The 21,300-nt window shown below is 39.8% G+C and overlaps 1 protein-coding gene across 2 annotated transcripts in view; it reads right to left on the reverse strand.

Moving 5' to 3' along the window:
- The window catches only part of LOC102313329 (FERM and PDZ domain-containing protein 4), a 110,227-nt gene that overhangs the window by 84,914 nt on the left and 4,013 nt on the right, over window positions 1–21,300 (reverse strand). Inside the window, exon 1 of one of the 2 annotated variants that reach the window (XM_005919969.3) lies at window positions 8,982–13,109. The exons of the other annotated variant lie outside the window; for it this stretch is intronic. Coding sequence (XP_005920031.1) covers window positions 8,982–9,031 — 50 coding nt within the window. The 5' untranslated portion in view covers window positions 9,032–13,109. Of the gene's footprint in view, window positions 1–8,981; window positions 13,110–21,300 lie in introns of those variants that run through there. 2 annotated transcript variants of the gene reach the window in all.

Genomic DNA, 21,300 nt, shown 5'->3' on the forward strand with positions numbered 1-21,300 from the left:
CTGGTTGTTGCACTCATAACGTTCCAAACACGTGAATTACCGACAGTGAAGTTTGCAGAGCACCCTCTGGTGGACAAACTATGCAACATCAACAGAAAAAAGGGTGTTTCTCCTGTTTCCTCTTTTCAATTTTTCAAGTATCAGTCATTATAAGTGCGTGCAGCAATACATCAGCAAATTTCAGCTATCAGCTGATAAATTGGTCATGCTCTAGTACTGCAATTGTATCTTTACTTATCTGGGACCTGCGATGAGAATTAAGCCTTTCCTCACAACTTATTTGCAATGACTTGCCAATTAATTTATATCCAAAAATATATTAATATAAACATGCAAAGTAATCAAAGAACAAGAAATTGATTGCAAAATAAGGATGACATTGGATGAAATCTCATTGGACGCTTTCACTATGTGCATTACTGACTGTTGATCCAAAGGCTAAATCAGCAGATTAGCTGACGAGGTTTTCTAAACTGGATGAAGTGTTTAAACCAGACGACATGATTAATGAGCTTGTCAGCCTTAAGTGCCAGTACTTCCCAACAAAGATGGACAATTTAAACTAAAGATAAGCTAAATTGCACACTGACAAACTATTAATGACATTAAAAATAAAACATCTACAGAAAGAAACATACCTACCATTAACACCTGCTGTAGATTTATTTCTTAGGCATGTGAGGACTCTGTGCTGTATATTAAAGTTTGAGTCCAACATTTTCCCAAAGAGGCAGAGTTTTTCTTCCACCTGGCACATCTTACGTACCTGGAAGCCAATAGAACCTTTCTGGCGCATTACATAGGGAGCACTGATTGCTCCATGTGGGCTTAGACAAATAAAACATTTGGCTCAAGTATGCTTTCTTCCTTCTACCTCTCCATCTTCCCCCTCTTTCCCCACAACTCCTGCTGTCAGCTTACTAAACATCCCTCTTCGATAATTGGGCTTGTCATAGACATTTAGGAGATAAGGAAAACTGGGAACAGCAGAAGCCATTTGTCACCTCTCAGCATATTAGCAAGCTGCCGACTGTGACTGAGCTTTTAGAAGGGGTCGCTTCCACATAGGCCTGCATCGGCTGCAAACCCCATAGAAAAAAACCCCATCTTCCTCTGGAGGGTACATCGATACCATGCACATATTCCCATAATGCCTGGTGTGCACGCACATAAATGGACACCCATAGTTAAGTAGACTGAAAAAATTGATTAAATGCTATTAGCTATTCTCCAAGCCTACCCTGACATTTAATTACACACACACTGACTGATTATGAATGCTGACGAGCGATGTACTGTTTTTGTTTGTTTTTTTGGAGCAACATCTCTTGAGGCAGCCAGCAAAGCTAATTGTCTGAAAGCCAAACACAGTCACACACACACACACGCTGTATACAGGTTTGTATTTTTAGGGAGATCGTTAGAACACTATATTTTTTAATCAGCTATATATAGTAACACCATAGAAAATTGTGACAGGAAATAAAAGTTCATGACAACACAAAACAAAGCAAAGCAGTTCAGTTAAAAGGAAACTAAATCATTGATTTCAGTCATTTTCAACTGGGGACGACTCATTTATTAGTTAAGAACTACTGCTTGGTGAATGTAGGGACTAAAAGTGTGCTTTCCAGGCCAAGGACCAATAATTGATGATGAGAAAAGGACTCAAGGGGTTTTTTATGTGTGTTTTCTTTCTTTTTTTGACATGGGCAATAATCCCAGTATTGCTAAACATAACTGGGCAATGCTCCCAGTGAAGAGACGGGGAAAAAAAGTGTCACTGTAAAGTTTTGGGCAGAAGAGGACATAATAAATAACAGCTTTTCCTGGAACAGAAGTCGAGAGGGCACATTGCAAAAAGAAAAATACAGCAATTTTTAAAGCAATTTTGCATGTTCAAACAAATTAGGAGTGTTAATGTGGAGAGCTACGTTGTGACAGCACACATGACGGAACTAAAAATAAAGATTAATTAAACATCATCGTAGCCAAGAAATTAAAAATTCTCTTTCAGAGACTACTCGCTTACTAGTCTTCATGCTGTTTAAAAATAAATAGCAGTCTCTAACACACAGAAATATGCAGTTTTGGCAGAAAAACATCTCAGGTTTGCAAAGTTGCATCTGAACAAACTACAGGACTTCTGGAACAATCGCTTTTGCACAGAAGAGACCAAAGTTCAGATGTCCGGCTATAATGCAAACCACCTTTTTGAGAAAAACCAAACACCTCTTGCTAACTGTGAAGCACGGTGGTGGAGGGGTAATGATTTGGGCTTGTTTTGCAGCCACACACCAGGGTGCCGTGCACTCGTTCGGTCAACTATGAACTCCTCTGTATACCATGCTTTGTATTCTAGAGTCAAATGTGAGGCCTTCTGCCTGACAGCTAATGGTGCTTTTATATTTACCATTTACCATGTCGCATGGTGCCGTGTAATGACACTGGTGTAATTTCTCAATTTTTGTAACTCTAAGCATTCTGCTGTTGCCGCCTAACTAGGTGAAGACGTGAGTGTGAAATTTTCCACAGTCCTGATGTGGTGGTTTTTTCTGAGTGGCGACACCTAGAGTTCGGGAGAATACATAAATAGAAGTGGCAATGACATTACAGCAGCACAAGCTACAACCAATGCAGTGGCTGTAGTGGGGCCTTAAAACTTGGCCAAAATTAGGTCGTGCAGCAGGGCAAGGATCCCAAACAGAGCAACAAATCCACAATAGAGAAAGAAAAAAAAAATCCAGATCCAAAGGACAGACCTCTGAAGCAGAACTGAAACTGAAGCACAGTTTTAAAGAAGAACTGGATTCGGCCACAACTATGTGAGAGTCTGTCAGAAAACAGTTACTTTAAGCTGTTGCTGCTAAAGGTGGTTCTACAGGCGACTTAATCACAGGCTGTGATTAGTTTTAATACTGCACACTGCAGTGACTGTTAAGTGAAGACATAGCAGGCGATAACATGACTCTGTGTAGGTCTTTCTTTTTGACATGGCTGTCAGACACCTTAAATGTTTATTAGGCAGACAATGCAAAAGCAAAAGAAAATAGAGAGCCGATAGACTTACCCAGGAAGTTTATGTGCGCTAAAAATGAGTAGATGCTGACTTTTGCTTTCATGCAGGGTTATAACACAGTTTTCCCAGTTGAAAGTCCTTTACTTAATCATTTAAGTAATTAGTTTTTTTTTTGTTTTTTTAAGTGTGTACACATGTGTGGGAGTTGGGTTCCCTTTCAGACTGCTTGAATTACAGCATCATAAAAGGTTATTATTCATCTTTTGTCCAGTGGCAGCAAAACGCATGTTGCCTACATCAGCTTTAAAAGCTATTGCTGCTGGTTGCTGCTGGTTCAGGGACATGCTAATAAAAACTAATTGAAACTTCAGCCTGCAATCCAATTTAAAGTGCAACTTCACTTCAGAAAAACAAGTTGGGGTTTTTTTCCCCCCAACTATTTGGGCATCAAGCATCAGAGAGTGTAATCTAATAAACAGCTATTAAGAGGAATTTAAAAAACCTGATGATCCAAATCTCATCCATCTGATAAAACTTCGTTTAACAGGCGCAGCTCAAAGCATATGCAACTGTGGGTGGCATATGGGTTCTAACTGTTCCTCCACATGTAGAGACAGAAATCCTGTGACGAATATAAATGTTTCTTAACTGGTTGAGTCGCTGCCATGTCTGCATTAAGTCATTAAGGGATTTGTGGCTTTATACATTAACTCATTTGATATTTGGGAATGATATCTCACTGTTTGGAAACAGACGACGGATTTACGGCACAAATACCCAGTTAGCGCACGGCTGGTCCGACACCACACATCCAGGTTTATATTACAAATGCTGTTCTCAGTAATATCGCATTTCTTTGCTTCTCTGGAGCAAAACCAAGACCAATAAATAACCTCAGAATTTGCATATTAACTATGGTTAAACATTAAATGATCTTCTTAATACATACTTACATTAGAATATCCATCACAAGTTCAGCCAATTTAGGATGCAAAATTTGGCAGCAGGTACTTTCCAAGATATTACCTATAAGATGAAAGCTAGAAACTGACACCCAGTTTCTGCTGGTGGCCTGATTTGCAGCCACGCAGTGTGCATTTCAGGAACTGCAATACATGAAACTCACTTTTGTGTGTATGTTTTATTCCACACATGCTGAGGGTTTGGAATAATAGAAGCTGGGCTTCGACTGTGTGTTTCACGATGCCTTCCAAAACCATAGCTCCGTTTCCTTTTTCCAGCCAACAGAAATTTACATGAATTTTCCATCTGACAGGCGGAAGAAGAGTTGGAAGAGGACTAGACATTGAGCACCTGCCAGCAAACTAATCGGCCTATGACCGATTTGGCCTCGAGGCCCGTCCTGCCTGACCCAACCTATTCGAGCACAAACACCCTGCAGTGCGGCGGGAGACGCAGGCCGAGCGGCCATGTTTTAAAACCAGGGGAAGAACAGCTCGCAACTTTTCTTCCTGTGTTTGAGAATGGGAGAATTTGATTTGGCTTTCAGCAAAACAGCTGAAGCGTCTTGTTTCACTCAGATGGAAAAACTATGGTGTCGACAGGAAACCACTGAATTTCATCACATTCAAATCTTATTATAGAAAGTTTGTAATACCTCAGGATCTAATTTCCTTGTTATGTACAAGTCCAATGAGATTGAAATTGCAGAACAAATGGAAAAAAGAGATCACCCAAGGGATTTTCAGGAAACGTAGGTGCACTTTCAACCTCAGATGAATAATCACAGTCAAGAAATGAACAATGCCTCTCATTTCCAATGCTTATATCCTAGTTATGCGCCTTTATAGAATTACAGGTTAAAGCTGCAGTCTTAAATGTAATTTGTTTGGGAGTATTCCACTAAATATGCACTCTCTTGCTTTTGCATATGAACTAACAGCAGCAAAGGAAAGGGAAACTGTTATCTAATTACCTGTTATATCGGGTTTAAGATTTCCCTTCCAAATGCACAGTGTCAGGCCCAGTTCTATCAGGGTGCAAAGGCACCGATTACAGCCTTGGTTTAATATATTAGAACCTCTGCTGAAATATTAATAGCAAATGTGCCGCAAAGACATGCCATTAATTATACCAAGGAGGTGGTCTTTTGTAAAGTATAACATAAAATAATTGCAACCTAATAAGCAATGGTCAACCTCTGGTGATGAAAAATTAGGCCAATGCAGAAGAGGCAAAAAAAACTGCAGTTCCACTAATGACCACAAGGTGACAAAAGGGAATCAATCTCCATAGAGTCCCAGCTTTACACCATTTAAAAGCATATTTATATCCTGGTATAAAATACCGTTTTGGCCTCTATATAAAGTTTCACCCTTCACAATAACTCTTAGTTCTTTATAACTTATCAACGTTCATCCACTGTTGGTTGGTAGCTGTCCCAACACAATAATTTGGGTCAGTTCACTCTGTATGTGCAGCCTGTTCCATTTGGAGCATTTTAAGGGGCTTATCTGCGTAATATTATGGCTTGCTTTTCTATACAGCACATCCTAGACCTTTGTGCTTAATTTTTGATCAGTATAATTCTGATATTTTATTAAATGATTAGGCCATTTACTGCTACTACTAGGCAATTTAGCATTGCGCCGTACAGTTTGAATGTATCTTGCTAGCCAAGCTTGATAACACTGGCTAATGAATTAGCACTCCACTCTGCATTTCATGTAAGCTAATTTCGAGCTACAAAACAAACAAAAGGGAAAAAAAACAATATGGCGGCACTCAAAGTGCCAACCTGACGCTTTAAAATCGTTGATGTCATGGTGGCTGTTTATTATGGCAATAGCTCTGCTTTGTGGTTGCAATACAACGTTTTTCATCCAGATGTATTTTTATTACTTTGGCAGAAAAGAAAAAGTGCGACTTTCAGAGAAAGGGATCGGTAGTGAATACAGAGGGAGAAAGAGAGTATTGAGTAGAAAAGGGTGGGCAGAAAAATCAACAGTATAAATATTACATGGAAGATGAAGAGACAAGAAAAGAGAGAGCCTCTGGAATGTTCTGGAAAGCAGAGAAAAAAAAGGGATGCTAAGAAAGCACACATATGAAACCACAGTTTTAACCTCCAAATTTATATTCAAAAAATAATTTTTAAAAAAGGCATTATATTTTAGAGCTTGCCACATGGATGAACATAAAGTTTCTGTATTTGCGTTTTTAATCTAGATAAAAGCAGCTGTAGATGGCTATAAACTAGGTGATAATCTGTTTTTGGCAGGCCGCGATCACTTTTAGGTGTCTGCCCTTTTGCACCACAATAATTTCACACACACCTTAACTGATTTTAGGTTTGGAACTGGGCCTGTAGAACCTAGCCCGACATCCGAGGAAAACCCTTTATACTGCAGTAAGGGGGTAGTGGAGAAAAAGCACAGCAGATTCCCTTGGCTTTACTTGTCTGACTCTTTCTGCAGCTGCTGAGTCAACATTAAAATATTTGCAATATCGGTGGTCAGAAAACCACGAACAGCAGGTGGAGAGATTGAAAGAAAATCAGTTCATGCATGTCTGTCTGCCTGACACAGCAGAGCCAAGTCTGAATCAAATTTCATTTGTCTGCTTTCTGGGCCACATGTTTCCAAGCCAATGACCTATCACCTTGTTGCTGTAATCCTTCAACAATGATGCTGCGATCTGGTGCTTCCTCAATCCTACAGTCCACTGCTGACCAGCAGCTGCATGGGTTTATCTTTATGTAGGAAAAAAAATTACACAGACCCTGCAAACTCACATCTTTTCTTCTTTTAGCTTTTCTCACAGCTGTTGTAGCTTAAAGATAAATAAATAAATAACAGTGTTATGAAATCAAAAAATATCACTCAAATTGATTTGGCTCAAATTCAAATGTGTTCATTTTAATTACCTGGATATTATTTAACACAACTTGCCATATATTAGGTTTAATATAGCAATAACTGTGTCTACCATAGGTCACCGGTTTCTTACTAGCTTCATACTAACTTCACTATTATTTTTATTTCACTATTAACTAACCTAGTTAGCCATTGCTAGTAAAAATTTCAACTATTTATACACTAATTTGAACTATTTTGGCTATATACCCTTTACTTTTCATAAAATAATACTTCTAAATTATTAACATAATTAAGTTTTTTTTAAATCAGCCATTAAACCCTAATTTTCATCTACTTCAGTTAAGCTTTTATTAATATTAATCTTTTAATGATTACATTTTCAGCCAATCTATCAGTGTGGTCGATTTTAACCATGCTAGCCCCACGTTTAGCTATTTAGCTATTTAACTTTAACTAACAGTTTCAAACATTTACCCATTATTGTTGTCCATTTCATAATAGCTGCTAAAAATTTTAACCATTTAGCATTACTTTGACCTAAATTTATTTAGTTACAGAAAGTTACAGCTTTTAGTTACATTTTGACCTCTTTTTTTTTAGCTTTTAGATAATTTACCCTTGTAGCCTAACAGTTTTAACCATTTGATTGCTAGCCTTAGCTAATAAGTTAAACAATTTACCCAGTACATTTGACTTCTTTTAACCACAGAGCCTTACTTTTAACTAATTTAACCCTTTAGCCAATAGATTAAGATTTGTTTGACCAGTCGTTACTTAAGCTTGTTCATACTATTTATTTTCACCATTTTGACTCTGCTCGATTGCTAATTAATTCCCATGCACCTAGTATTCAGCGTTACAACTGACAAAATTAGCAATTTTTTCATACTAGCTGACCTACCAGATAATATTTTAATGTGAACCTTGACAACAAAAGTACCTTGAGGTGTACAAATCTAGCAGGTGAATGTCACATTGTATTACATATTCATGGAAGGATCAGAAGCAAATTTGTTATCAGTCCAAGTAAAAACTTCACCAGGCTATTGAATAGACAACATTAAAACAACCTCCTCCTGAGCTTTTTTTACTCTCTACAGTAACTACATAAAACTCCTGAACTAGTGTACAGTATTCATACAGTCTGCATGACCATACCATAAATGCATATTCAAGGCAAGCAACTTGTGTTCAAAATTTATGTGCAAAACCACATTTTAAGTGACCACAACCCACAAATACATGCACACACGCACGCACACTTCCCAGCAACCATCTAGCTAAACCCTTCAATCCATGATGTAATCTCTAAGTGTGTTCAGTAATTACAAGGTCTCGGGTGCTTGGAGCCACCTCAGCCTTATGTAACTTAAGATTCACGTGCCGTTAATTCAGCGAGCGAGATTACAATATGGTTGTTCTAAAGCCTGCTGTGGGACGGTCCAGTATTGCATCCAGCTCCTTGCTAGTGAGCAGATGATGAAGAAAGCTAAAAACATGTATAAACTCTCATTCATAAGAGAAATCAAAATAAACTTTGAGATTGTTTGGCTAGGGATGCAAAATGGCACAAGCAAACTTTAAAACAATATGCATCTATGTCAAGCACATATTTAAGCTAAAGTCGTGTAGGCAGATTTTTGATGCCTCATAATTATAACAGCTATAGCCTGAATTTGATCCCTGCTTTGATCGACGTTTCTTCTTTAAAACATTTCACTGGATTAGATGTACAGATAATAGTCACCTCTGCATAAGCAGGATCAACACAGAGGTGACTTTGGCATGCAAAACAAATATAAACTTTATTCGCAGTGCACTTAATGCTCATATGCTTCAGATAAAAGCACATAGCGATGAGATGCCATCAAAAGCTCAAAGATTGAAAATGGGTCTTGAAAAATTGCAGGAGTATTCATTAAAAGTCAGTGGCCCTGAGCCAGAGGCCCATAACTGGCTTCACTACCAGCCACAATCTCTATGAAAACCTCCCCCGGAGCTTCATCAACAAAGCCTTCACTGAAGAGCTTTAACACGCCAGAGGCTGAAAAGGGATTACTTCAAATCAAAGAACAACAAAAGCATGTACGGTACAAGCGGCGTCTAGGGGCACCAGAACTTACTGGAAAGCTGCTAACATTCCCAGTTCGTCGTCATCATCACACGGCTCCATCCTGTCAGCTGGACAGATGAAGGAAAGATCGGGTGGAGTGAGCGGAATGGTTCTCCCAGCCCCACCACCACCACCACCTCCACCACCAACAGGCTTAGAAAAAAAAGAGCTCCTATCTCGCTCCCTGAGTCCAAGTCCTCCTCTAAAAAAATCTACTTCCTCTGAATCTCTTTAGAAAAAAATCCCCAAACTCAATTTTCTGTGTGTGTGTATGTGTGTTTGCATATGTGTATATCTTTGTGTGTTCCTGTGTTTTTTTCCTCATTCCTAGCTTGGTGCCAAATGTTCCAGCTTAGTGCTGCTGTGCAGCACCGCTGGTGATGGATTTAGCCGGGGCATCTGGGCCAGGGATAAACTCCATTCTCACACACACACACAAATGCACGGACACCCACACACACATGGCATGCACATGAGTGTCATGCGGAATAGCAGCGGACAATGTTGAGACCCCCCCTCACAAAACCTCAACAGTAAGATCACAAGATGTGAGCTTTACAGTAAAGACACACACACACAGACCCACACACTACTTTTGCACTCGCAGAGCATCCGCACAGAGCCGCTGGATCAATGCATGAACAGATGTGTGCCAACTTCAGAGCTGCCACTAAGCGCAGACATCAGCAGCTGTACTTACACATGTGCATGTGTGCGTATCTCTTAAACCTTGCTGCTCCTGGGAAAAGATGCGTGGGACATATAGTAAGCACCTCACTACATTTATGTGTTTGTGTGAGAATCAGTGGCCATGATACAATCCTCTGTGGTCAGAGCAGACGGAGGTCAGCTGTGCCTGTGGGCATGCAGCAGACAGTGTGCGATTAACACAACAATGATGTATACAATAAGGACAAAACATAATAGCAAGCTCGTCCTTGCTGACTCGCTACAGAGGAGAAGCAGGGCCTGATGATAATAAAACCTGATCATGTAAAGTGAGAGACAAGATTATTTCGGGGGCACCATCAAGTGCTGTTTCTTCTTTTTCTCTTTGAGGCAGATGTGTATAAAATCTCCTGTAAAGTTAACACGGGCTGATCTTCAGCATGAGTGTGAGTCTCTGATGTTTTTTTAACAGGGCAAACTTTCTGTTTTATAATTACAGGCCAGTCCATCATTTTACACTTTATATTTCTAATAATAAACATATCTCAGGGATTAAGTGTGCTGCTAAACTTCTTTATACTAATAGAAAAGGGAGTGTCACTGGAGGCCCACTTAAATTAAAAGTGTATTTGGCCACAGCTGAGGGAGTTTGACACCCCTGCTGCAGATCCTACAGATAATCCTCTATTTTGTAAATCTTGGTCAATCAGTGTTTCAGAATAGACTTAATTTTTTATTCAGTAAGATCAGAAATAAGCAATTGAGCCCTTAAACTCAGCGCTAACAACCAAAATACGTTTTCCCATAGACTTTTATAGGACAGGAAGTCGTTTTGCAACCAGAGCTATCGCCATCTGGTGGTCTTCAGATGGAATGCAGGTTCAAGGAACTAATGCACTTTTTTTGTTCACTACATCCATGTTTTAGGCTGTGTATGATGTTGACAGCCACCAAATACTAGGTGTCCTGTGAGCTGAAAAGCATTATATAAGTACCAGTCCATTCAAACTTCTGAGATGTTTGAGATACTGAGATACTTTGTGTTACTTTGTGAGCTGGATGTTGTAGATTCAATTTTAGCTTTCAGTTTATTTAAACATAAAGTATTCATTATACAGCATCATTGCCGAATACTATCAAATAAGAAGTGCATAAGTCCTCTCTCACCAGATTGATGTAGAATGATGTAGTGGTCAGGATAAAATCACATTTAATGGCAAATTGGAGTCGAAAACATCATTGTCATTGGACATTGACTATATTACAATGCAGTGACTTCATATGAGCCCCAGGTGGCAGACTTCAAAAAAGTATACAGGAATAACTACCTGGTCATCATGTCTCCAACTGTTTTTGTATTTAAAGAGGATAATCAAGGCACAAGTTGTTCCAGGGCTTTGCCACGGCGCTACCTGTGGACATCCTTACACACTGGTAAACAGTACTGGCTTTTCAAAAAGTGTATAGCGCCCAAGACACAGGCTCTAGGAGAAACAACTGGTGGCTTTATATGTCAAAACCTGTTATAACAAGCACTACCTTGATAACCTAAGTGATAAATAGGAACTACAGTCTTCTACTTTGTGACATCTAACAGGCTCTTTGAAGTGTTACCAGTCTGATAATCCTGTAGATTTATAATTGCATGTCGTGATGTCCTCTGCGGTCACACTTTGTGGCCGAGTAAATCATTCGTTTAACAGCTGAATTTGGCTTCGGTACACTGCAACATCAGTTTCTGTGTATCGCAATATGCAAATAACTGTTAAACAAGTTGGCAGTGACAGAAAATCATCGATATGTCATTATCAAAGGACAATGAAGTCAGCTTAAGCTGCCTTTTAAGGATGTGGCAGGACAGTTTTGGCACTGTGATGACTGTTCTGCACATTATTCCAAGATATGATGCCATCTCTGCACATTCCAGTCCAGTGAAGACCAGCTCTGTTTGCTGCCTCTTGAGATGCCACCTGCTCCTGACTCTTGGCCAAGGATATCTATAGCCAACACTACAGGGATGTGACTACTGATTTGTATGCAGCCATAACCCTGTTGGTCTAATTTTACACCTAACATAAATATCTGCTTATGCAGTGTATTGCATTGATATGAAATATGAAATATCAGCCAGCTAGCATTTTTCACTACAGATATGGCAGGATCCTTTAATTAGTAAATGAAAGTAACCCTAAACACACATACAGGTGTGTATGTATGTACAAATTATACTGGAAGCATCTCCTGGTCGAAAGACCTCAGCCTTGTCCATCTGGAGGCTTTGTAGACTTTATGTAACCCTGCCTGTTTACTGAGAAAAGCGTCCCCTGAGTAAAGGCACTTTACTTTTTTATCCACTCACTGTCATGAGCTCTGTTTTATGCAATATTATGTGGATTGTCATGGGAGAGCAGATGACGGGGGAAGGTAGTGCAGCGGGACATGCAAAGAGGACAAAATTAGGGGAAGAAGGAAGGAAGAAGGGAGATATGCGGAAGGAGAAGCGATTCAGAGATGACTCATGAAGCAAATTACAGGATGAGTGATCTCATTTCGTCTTTAGGGGAGTAATAATTGGAAAAAATACAATAATGACAATCCCAATTCAGAATCAAAAGTAATAAGCTGTCATCAGTTCTCTTCATTCACATCTCATTCATGGTGTCGTAGAAGAGCTGACGTGACACAGAGCTCAGTCCTGGGTGCCATATTACTTTTTCATTTTAAAAAGAATTTAATCACGCCCTCTCCAATCAGTCATAAAACACCACTAACTAACCAACACATCAATCTGGGACAAAAAAAAACACCTTTTAAAAAGTACACGATTGGCATTTATCTTGTGTTTTATACCAAAGAAAAAAATTTTTGACATAACTCTCAAATTTGTATGCAACTCACATCCAGTCGTGCTTACAAATTCATCTGCTGCTGCAGTGAGGGCACTAAATCAAAGGTCAGAATTTTAAACTCGAATGTTATGCACTGTTGGAGTGATTTGGACATCTCAGCGCTGTGATCTTGTGTTCAAAAAAGTACCAAACCAACCAGATGGAGGCAGGACGCAGTTGAATTTTAAATCAGCCTCGCATCTTTCTGCTGTATTTTTTAGTCAGTTTCATTAGATGTCTCCTTTGTATTATGGCAGGACTCAGTCTGATCAATTCTGTATTTGAAAACCCGCTTAGATTTAAATCCATCAGTCCTTGCCACAGCCCGATTAAAGGAGGAAATTGAAACTTGTAAAAAGAATAAATTTATAATGAATCTCTGCATCACATTACCCTGAATCCCCATTTTCTCTCTTCACATTTCCTTTGTATTAAGGCTGGACCGCAGTCTGGTCCCCTACTTGTTTACATTTTGGGTGTACTCATGGTGCCACGGCAACCATAGACAACTTTTTATGGGGAAAGCGAAGCCTTTAAAGCAAGAGTCCACAAAAAATCAGGTTCACACACAATTCCTCTGGTATATAATGATATTTATCCATCCAGATTGTTTTGGTGTCAGTTCCTCAGTTTTAAATATATATCGCCCAGAGAAATGTCAGCATTGTCGTAAATGTAACGGAACCAGATGGTACTTAGGTTGTGATGCTCAAAGCAACAAAAAGAAAAAAAGAAAATGACATTTGAAAATCTCCACAAAGCCGCAAATCTCGCTGAGGGCAGTTTCACATAGGAACTATTTTCTCTCTGCTCACTACATCCAGTATTAAAAATGAGAGACTCACCACGATGATTTGACAAACATCCGTGCCAGGAATGACTGTATGAACTGTTTGGGACATATTTTCTTTTGTTCTTGCTTAGATTTTGTATCCGTTAAAATATGTTGTTTTAGATGGGTAGGTATATTAAACTAAACCTTCAGCCAAGTTCTTTTCAGCCCCAATTACAAACAAATTCAGATAGAAAATGCTGCTGAACATTTGTACATGAATGGTAAATGGCCTGTATTTGTATAGCGCTTTACTAGTCCCTAAGGACCCCAAAGCACTTTACACTACATTCAGTCATTCACCCATTCATACACTGGTGATGGCAAGTTACATTGTAGCCACAGCCGCCCTGGGGCGCACTGACAGAGGCGAGGCTGCCCAGCCCTCTGACCACCACCAGTAGGCAACGGGTGAAGTGTCTTGCCCAAGGACACAATGACCGAGACTGTCTGAGCCAGGGCTCAAACCGGCAACCTTCCGATTACAAGACGAACTGCCAACTCTTGAGCCGTGAATGCAATTAACTCTCCTCATAACCCTGATCTTCTAATGGAAATGTCTTATTCATTTAGACAGCATGTGCCTAACATGGAGTTTAATTGGCGAGGTCGGGGTCAACAAGGACAGCAGAGTTGTGAGCTGTAATACCAAAACAATGAGCTGAAAGCTGATAAAATGGTGTTTAAAGAGTATGATCACAATATTGTGTGGGCTTGTTACTTTGAGTGATACCTTTCATGTTAGAAATAACCAAGTCACAGTCAACAGCCACTTTATGAGGTACACCAGTTCAACTGCTTATTAACACAAATATTCAACTAGCCAATCACATGGCAGCAACTCAGTGCAACTTGTCTTGTAAACATGGTCAACTGTCTGAAGTTCAAGCTGAGCATCAGAATGGGAAAGAAAGTTAAGTTAGATTAGAACATGGCATGGTTGCTGGTGCCAGACTGGCTGCTCCGAGTATTTCGGAAACTGCTGATTTACACAGTCGTTTATGGAGTTTACAGAGATTGGGCTAAAAAAAGAGAAAATATCAAGTGAGCTGCAGATGCCTGGGCAGAAATGCCTTGTTGATCTCAGGGGAGAATGGCCAGACTGCTTCGAGCTGACAGGAAGACAACTACAACTTGAATAACCCCTCATTACAACCAAGTTATGCAGAAAAGCATCTATGAATGCACAACACGTTGAACACTGAAGCAGATCACCGCAACAGGTGCCACTCCTGCCAGCTAAGAACAGGGAACTGAAGGCAGAATTTGCACAGGCTCGCCAATATTGAACAACAGAGGATTAGAAAATTCATACTTGGTCTGATGCGTCTTGATTTCTGCTGTGAAATTTGAATGGTAGGGTTAGAATTTGGTGTAAACAACATGAATCCTTGTATTAACAGGTGGATGGTGGTTCATGGTATGGGGGATATTTTCTTAGCACACTTTAGGCTCCTTAATTCATGCTCAATCGTTCAGGTAAGTAAATCTCCAAACGTTGATTCTGTTTATAAGATCGGGGAAACCTGCAGTCAGCTGAGACTGAAGAAGTCACTTGGATGAGTGACGAAACGTTTCTCCCACAAAACGCTACGTCCAGATGAACAGAATCACCTTTTGGAGATTTAGGCTCCTTAGTACCAACTGAGCATTGTTGAAGCACCACAGCCTTGTTGTTAGTCATGTCCATCCCATTATGACCAAACTGTACCCATTGTCTGATGGTTGCTTTCAGCAGGATAACACACTAAGTTATATGGTTTATAGAACAACTCAGCTGGCCTACCCTGTCATCAGATCTCAGTCCAACAGAGAGAGCACCTTTGGGATGTGGTGGAACAGGAGATTATGCAGCCAACAAATCTGCAGAAACTGTGCAACACTATCATATCGGTATAGCCCAAAGGAATGTTTCCAGCATTTTGCTGAATCAGGATGGCTCAGAAGGCAAAACACGATTCACAATCCAGTACCAGTACTGTGTTCATAATGGAGGTGGAAGGTGACTGGTTCTATAAAAACACTGGGTTAGGGTTATGGGCAGCTAGAGGATTATCAGTGGTTTGTAGCTTGCCTCCACCAGTGTGTGAATGTGAGAGAAAATAAATCGTGGAATTGTAAAGCGCTTTGAGTGTCTAGAAAAGCGCTATATAAATGCAATCCATTATTATTATTATAATTATTATTATTGTTATTGTTTGTAAGTTTGGTTTCAATTGCATTGGGACAGACATTATTATAGTTTTGGCCTGCTAGCAGGTCTGCTTACTGCCACATTAAATGCTTAATTATCCATTTACTTGGATAATTTACATGAAACATAAATTGCATATGTTCATATTTCCCTATTTTTAACACATATAGGTAAGCCTGCCACCATCCTACAAAGCAAAGCACAGCCTCACACTAAAGTCAGACTCGCATTTTATGTCAAATAAATCACAGAGCTTGAAAGGAGTAGAAAATGCAGTTGCTACAGTAAGATAAGGAGGAGGGATCCAATCAGAGTGTCTCCACCCAACTGTGAAAATGTCTGTCTGCCACACACTGTGCTTGCCTGGAGAGATAGAAACAACTTTCTTCAAAATTCTCCAGCTTCTGCTCAGATGAAATGAGGTGCAAAGTGCATGGGGACACGGAAACACACTGCGATATTTGAATATCTGTGCTGTGCCATACGTGGCTAAAATAGAAATACTTTACCCATCACAAGCACCGCAGGTTCACCGCATTCCACCTCTTAAAAATATATACGGGAGACATAAAAGGGATGAAATGGCACTAAACACTATATCATATCTTACCTCATGGCTTAATGTGCCATCTTTTTGCAGCTCTCTGCCCGACTGTCTCCTAATCCTCAGGCTGCCACCCAGCAGGTCCCAGCAAAAACAATAACCTGAACTGCAGCAAAATTACTTTATGTTCAGGGTCAGTGGGGGTGGTGTGGAAAAGAAAAACAAGATGTTCAAAGTTGAGGAGCAGATGGGATGCAAGGAAGTGAAGGAGAAAAGTGAGCTGAGAAGAAACAGACGTGATTAGGATTGGAGGAAGCTGGGAGTCGAGGGCAGAGGGTCCAGAAGAGTGCTGATGGGGTCAGGTGATTCAACGGCAAGTGGAAAATCTCTTTATCTGCTTTCTTTCCTTACATCTCTGAAGCTCTCTCCGTCTCTGCTATGATTATCATCAGGCTGCCTCTCCTTTTTCCCCCTCACCCTCCCTCTCTCTCTTGCTCTCGCTAAACATCTGGGGATGTGATTATTACTTTTGCTCGGGAAAAAATCCGAACGAGGGCAAAGACATTAACACAGAAACAGTTGCTTATGTTTAGAAAAGGTAATCATATTCTTGTATTTATGTTATATTAATACTATTGTGAGGGTAATAATGTGCATTAGAAAGTCTCACCTTAATTGTTTTCAGCAATTGTCATTACTGTCACTTCCAGCCACTTCCTCCCCTCAACCCCAACCGGTCACGGCAGATGGCCCCGCCCCTCCCTGAGCCTGCTTCTGCTGGAGGTTTCTTCCTGTTAAAAGGGAGTTTTTCCTTCCCACTGTCACCAAAGCTCTTCGGATCATCTAATTTTGGGGTTTTTCTTCTGTATTATTATAGGATCTTCACCTTACATTAAAAAAATGCCAATGACATTTTTGGGGTAACTTTTTAAATGCTAAAATACCACTGATTCAATGTGAATAAGTAGCTTTACCTAAACGAATGATTGCTGTGGAGCAGCTGAGTAGAGGCAAATGGCTTGGCTTAGCAAAAAGATTGATCTTTCTTCAGCAATATGAAACAAAAAATTTAAAAGAAGAGGTCAAACTATGGCAAGAGGAAAAGACCAGGAGCAGAACTGCAGAAATTGGACCAACACTGCAAAGGCTTAAAGCTACAGCGACACATTAACAAGGACTCAGTAACATATCTTAGCAATTTCTTAAAGGTTTTGCAACACTACAACGCAAAGACTCATGGGAATTTAATGTTCATATATAAATAGGAGAATTAGCAGTGTTATTACTGGGTCTTCTTTTCCTTGACACCAGCTGTGAAATGTGTCAATATGTCTACTCTTCTCTTCCGACATTTTTATCACATTTTCATGAGAAACAGGGATCATGGGAGCTCGTTGGACCGTTTTCCAGGACCAGATCAAATGTGTATATCTAACCTTACTGCACGTGGAGATTACTTCTGACTGGATCACTTCCAATTTCCTCCACCCTTTCTGCACAACTTAATCAATTCTGATTGGATCTTGTCTCTCCAGAATATTTCCCTCTCAATTTTATTCGCTGACAAAAGTCTCCATCATCGCTTTTGTCCTTGTGCATTAGTTTATATGTAGTTATCATCTTGTTTTTGTCAGAAAAAAAATGAAGAAGAGTAAATGAAGAAAAATATGATGAAGTTATTATTATTAGTCAATGAAATTTAAATTGTCCGACAGTGGACTCCTCTTTGTGATTATCCTGCTAAACCTCAATACTGCTGACCATAATATTTTATTACAGAGATTAGAGCATGCCGTTAGTATTAAACATACTGTACTGCACTAGTTTGAATCATGCATGTCTATAGACTTCAATTTGTTCATGTAAATTCATTTCCCTGCTATGCCATATACCCAGCTTTATCAATCCATAAATCAGATGACAAGCTGGGTCTGCCAGAAGTTTCCTTCTTTTCAAAGGGATTTTTAATTCCCACTTTCCATACTACTATATAAATAAAATTAAACTGAACTAAACTGAATCAATATGTTCAGCTAGCAATGGGCCAATGTGATTGACAGTATTGTGGTGAAAATAAACTTTTGGCCAGTGTTTACATTTGTTGTCAAATTTGTTATTATACAAAATATGTGTACAACCGTACGAAAATGAATTTTTTCACAGGTCTTTATGCAGTCCTTTAAAAAAAACTAGGTACACCCCAGAGCAGGGGTGGGGGAACTCCAGGCCTCAGGGGCCTGTGTCCTGCAGGTTTTAGATGTGTCCTTGATCAAACACAGCTGATTTAAATGGCTAAATGACCCCCTCAACATGTCTTGAACACTCCAGAGACCTGGTAATGAACTAATCATTTGATTCAGGTGTGTTGGCCCAGGGTGAGATCTGAAACCCTAGGACACGGCTCCATTGAGGCCTGGAGTTCCCCACCCCTGTTGTAGAGCCACCTTTGGCAGCGATAACTTAAAGTAAGGATAAGAGTTTTTGGTATGACTTTATCAATCCCTCACATCATGCCTGAGGTTTGCAGGCATTTGTTCATGCAGAACTCTTTTAAGGTCCCACCACAGCATTTAAATAAGGTTGAAAAAATAAGGCTTTTTTCTTTTTCAGTCATTTCAGTTGTTTTCTGTTTGATGTTATTCTTGGGCTCATTGTCCTGTTTCAAGACACAATTTGGTCCCGGCCTTTGCTGTCATACATATGGCCTCACATTTGTTACACTTTGGTATAGAGAGGAGTTCATAGTCAACTCACTGCAAGGTGCCCAGGTCTTGTGGCTACAAAACAAAAGCCCAAATCCTCACCCTTCCACCACTGTGCTTAACAGTGGGCGTAAGGCGTTAGTGCTGATATGCTGTGCTTGGTTTTCACCAAATGCGGTGCTGTGCATTATGGGTAAGCATCTCCACTTTGGTCCATCCAGAGGACATAGTTGCATAAGTCTTGTGAATTGTTCAGATACAACTTTACAAACATAATCCATGCTACCATGTTCTTTTAGACGGAAAAGGCTTTCATCAAACAAGCAGTACTTGTTCAGTTTTTTTCATTAACTTTAACATCATGCTTGTAGAATCTGAGATATAACTCTTGGGTTTTTTGCCTTTTTTTTTTTGTGCACAGTCTGACCTTGGGGTGAATCAGCTTGGATGGAAGACTTTGGTAAAAATAGAGGTTTTGGGAGTGTGTTGGTCTAGAGCATTCAGGTTTAATAACACAATCATCAGCAGCTGGCTGCTACTTACCTCTTAATTCCTGTGGATTCACATAATGTTGCATCTTTGATATCTATACTGAACGCCATCTCAGTGAAGGCTGGAAAATTATAAGTGGGCTCTTTTCTAGCAGCCGTCGTAGCTTGTTAGGAGACTCACACGCTGATTAGCAGGAATTCAGAACCATGCTGCCTGAATGATTTGAGTTCATAAATATTTTTTGTTCAGTCAATGTCTTGATTGAAAACGCCTTCAGGTCATACCACAGCATTTCCATAGCAGTGGAGTGAGGTGGGCTGACAATGCCTTATAAAATATCTCAACACAATTAACTTTTGCCTTAACAATTACAAGGACAAGAGGTTGCAAAACAGACCCAAATCATGATTCTCTCCCTACCATGATAATTGGTGTGAAATGCCTTTATTCTCTCATAGTGTTGTGTATTTTGGCCAAAGAGGTTCAGCCTTTGTCTCATCCATCCATCATTATCCCAGAGGTGATACCAAATGTTAACATTTGTAGTCAACCTTTATGACGCCCTTCCCGTGCCTACCACTTTCCGAACTGGACTGTGTCCTGTTGCTTTGATATTAGCAGAGCACCCACTTACTGTGTATGTATGCACTGATAAGCACCTATTTTTTTAGAAACGGTTTGCAGCTTTGTGCCATTCTTTGTGCAATGCTTCTTTACAACCCAAACTTCTATTAATTCCAACCTTTGTCTCGACATAGATTCTGGGATGGTCATTGTTTGTCAGGCACAGGCATTCATAAACTCCTTTTCTGGAATGTGTGTTTACTATTAGTTTAATCAGATGACATTTTTTTCTATAATTGCAAGTAATCAACGAATAAATCCTGGTAATTCCAGGCGGCTGCCTTACTATATGCTCAAGAACAGCGGGGCATTTCAAAGAGCTACTGTTGTCAACAAGATTTACAGTCCAATTTGGATTTCTTCCCACCTGACTGTGAAAAATATAAAGTCAAATAGACATTTGCCATTCCTGCTCAGCTACCCGATTTGAAAGATGAAAAACAAGCTGCTGACAAAGACAGCAAAAGCATGAATGCATTTACATTCGTCAGCTGGCTCAGAAACACTTCTCAGCCAAAGTTTAATCAGTCTTCATGCAAAGATACTGAACACTCTGCGGGGAGTTTGGGGTGATTTAAAGACACGGCAAGAGTGTCAGCCAGTGAGTAAGTTCAGACATTTGTCTGCATGTGGAAGGCTAATTATATATACCAGGGCATGGCGGAGTGATGGAGAGTGGAAAGAAGGAAGTGAAACAAGAAAGGAATAAGAAAAGTAACACTTGATGCACAACACCCTGGTTTTTTCTTACTTGCCAGAGACTCTCAGTAGATTTCAAGGAGAAAAGGTGATTTATGGTTTCTATCCGAAGTAATGCAGGGTTTATTTTATCTGCTCTCGCAGTCCTGCTACTGGGAATCAGACTCCCATTATAGAACCGCTCGTGATTAAAGCCAGATGAAACAGCTCATGATTGCCACTGTGGGCTGAAAGCAAAGACTCTCTCTCACACACACACACACACACACACACACACACACACACACTTGTGACCGTGTGCTATTGGTCTGAGCCTCTTCTCTCCTGCGTCGTTACTGTTATTTGGTCCTTGCCTTACCAAAGAAAACCTCTTTTTTTTTTAAACATTCAATCAACTGGTGCAATGGTTTTATGAAAATGTCAATGAAATCCCATCTCAAGCTGAAAAAAATACACAACCACGTATTGATATTGCTGGCCTCGAGGAAAAAACATTGATTAGACCTTGTGTTTTTAATCAAAGTTGTCATATGTAAGAGTATAATTAATTTCAGTCTAATAAATAGACATTGCAAAATCACTGGATGGAATAAAATGTGATGACGTATCTCAGAGTGATGGCCTGAAATGGTACAACGGTTTACGAGTCAAGGTTGACGACTTTGGTCTGGTGTGACATTTCTAA

This window comes from Haplochromis burtoni, unplaced genomic scaffold (assembly GCF_018398535.1).
Source record: "Haplochromis burtoni strain Fernald_Lab_line unplaced genomic scaffold, NCSU_Asbu1 Contig_40, whole genome shotgun sequence".
Classification (NCBI taxonomy): Eukaryota; Metazoa; Chordata; class Actinopteri; order Cichliformes; family Cichlidae; genus Haplochromis; species Haplochromis burtoni.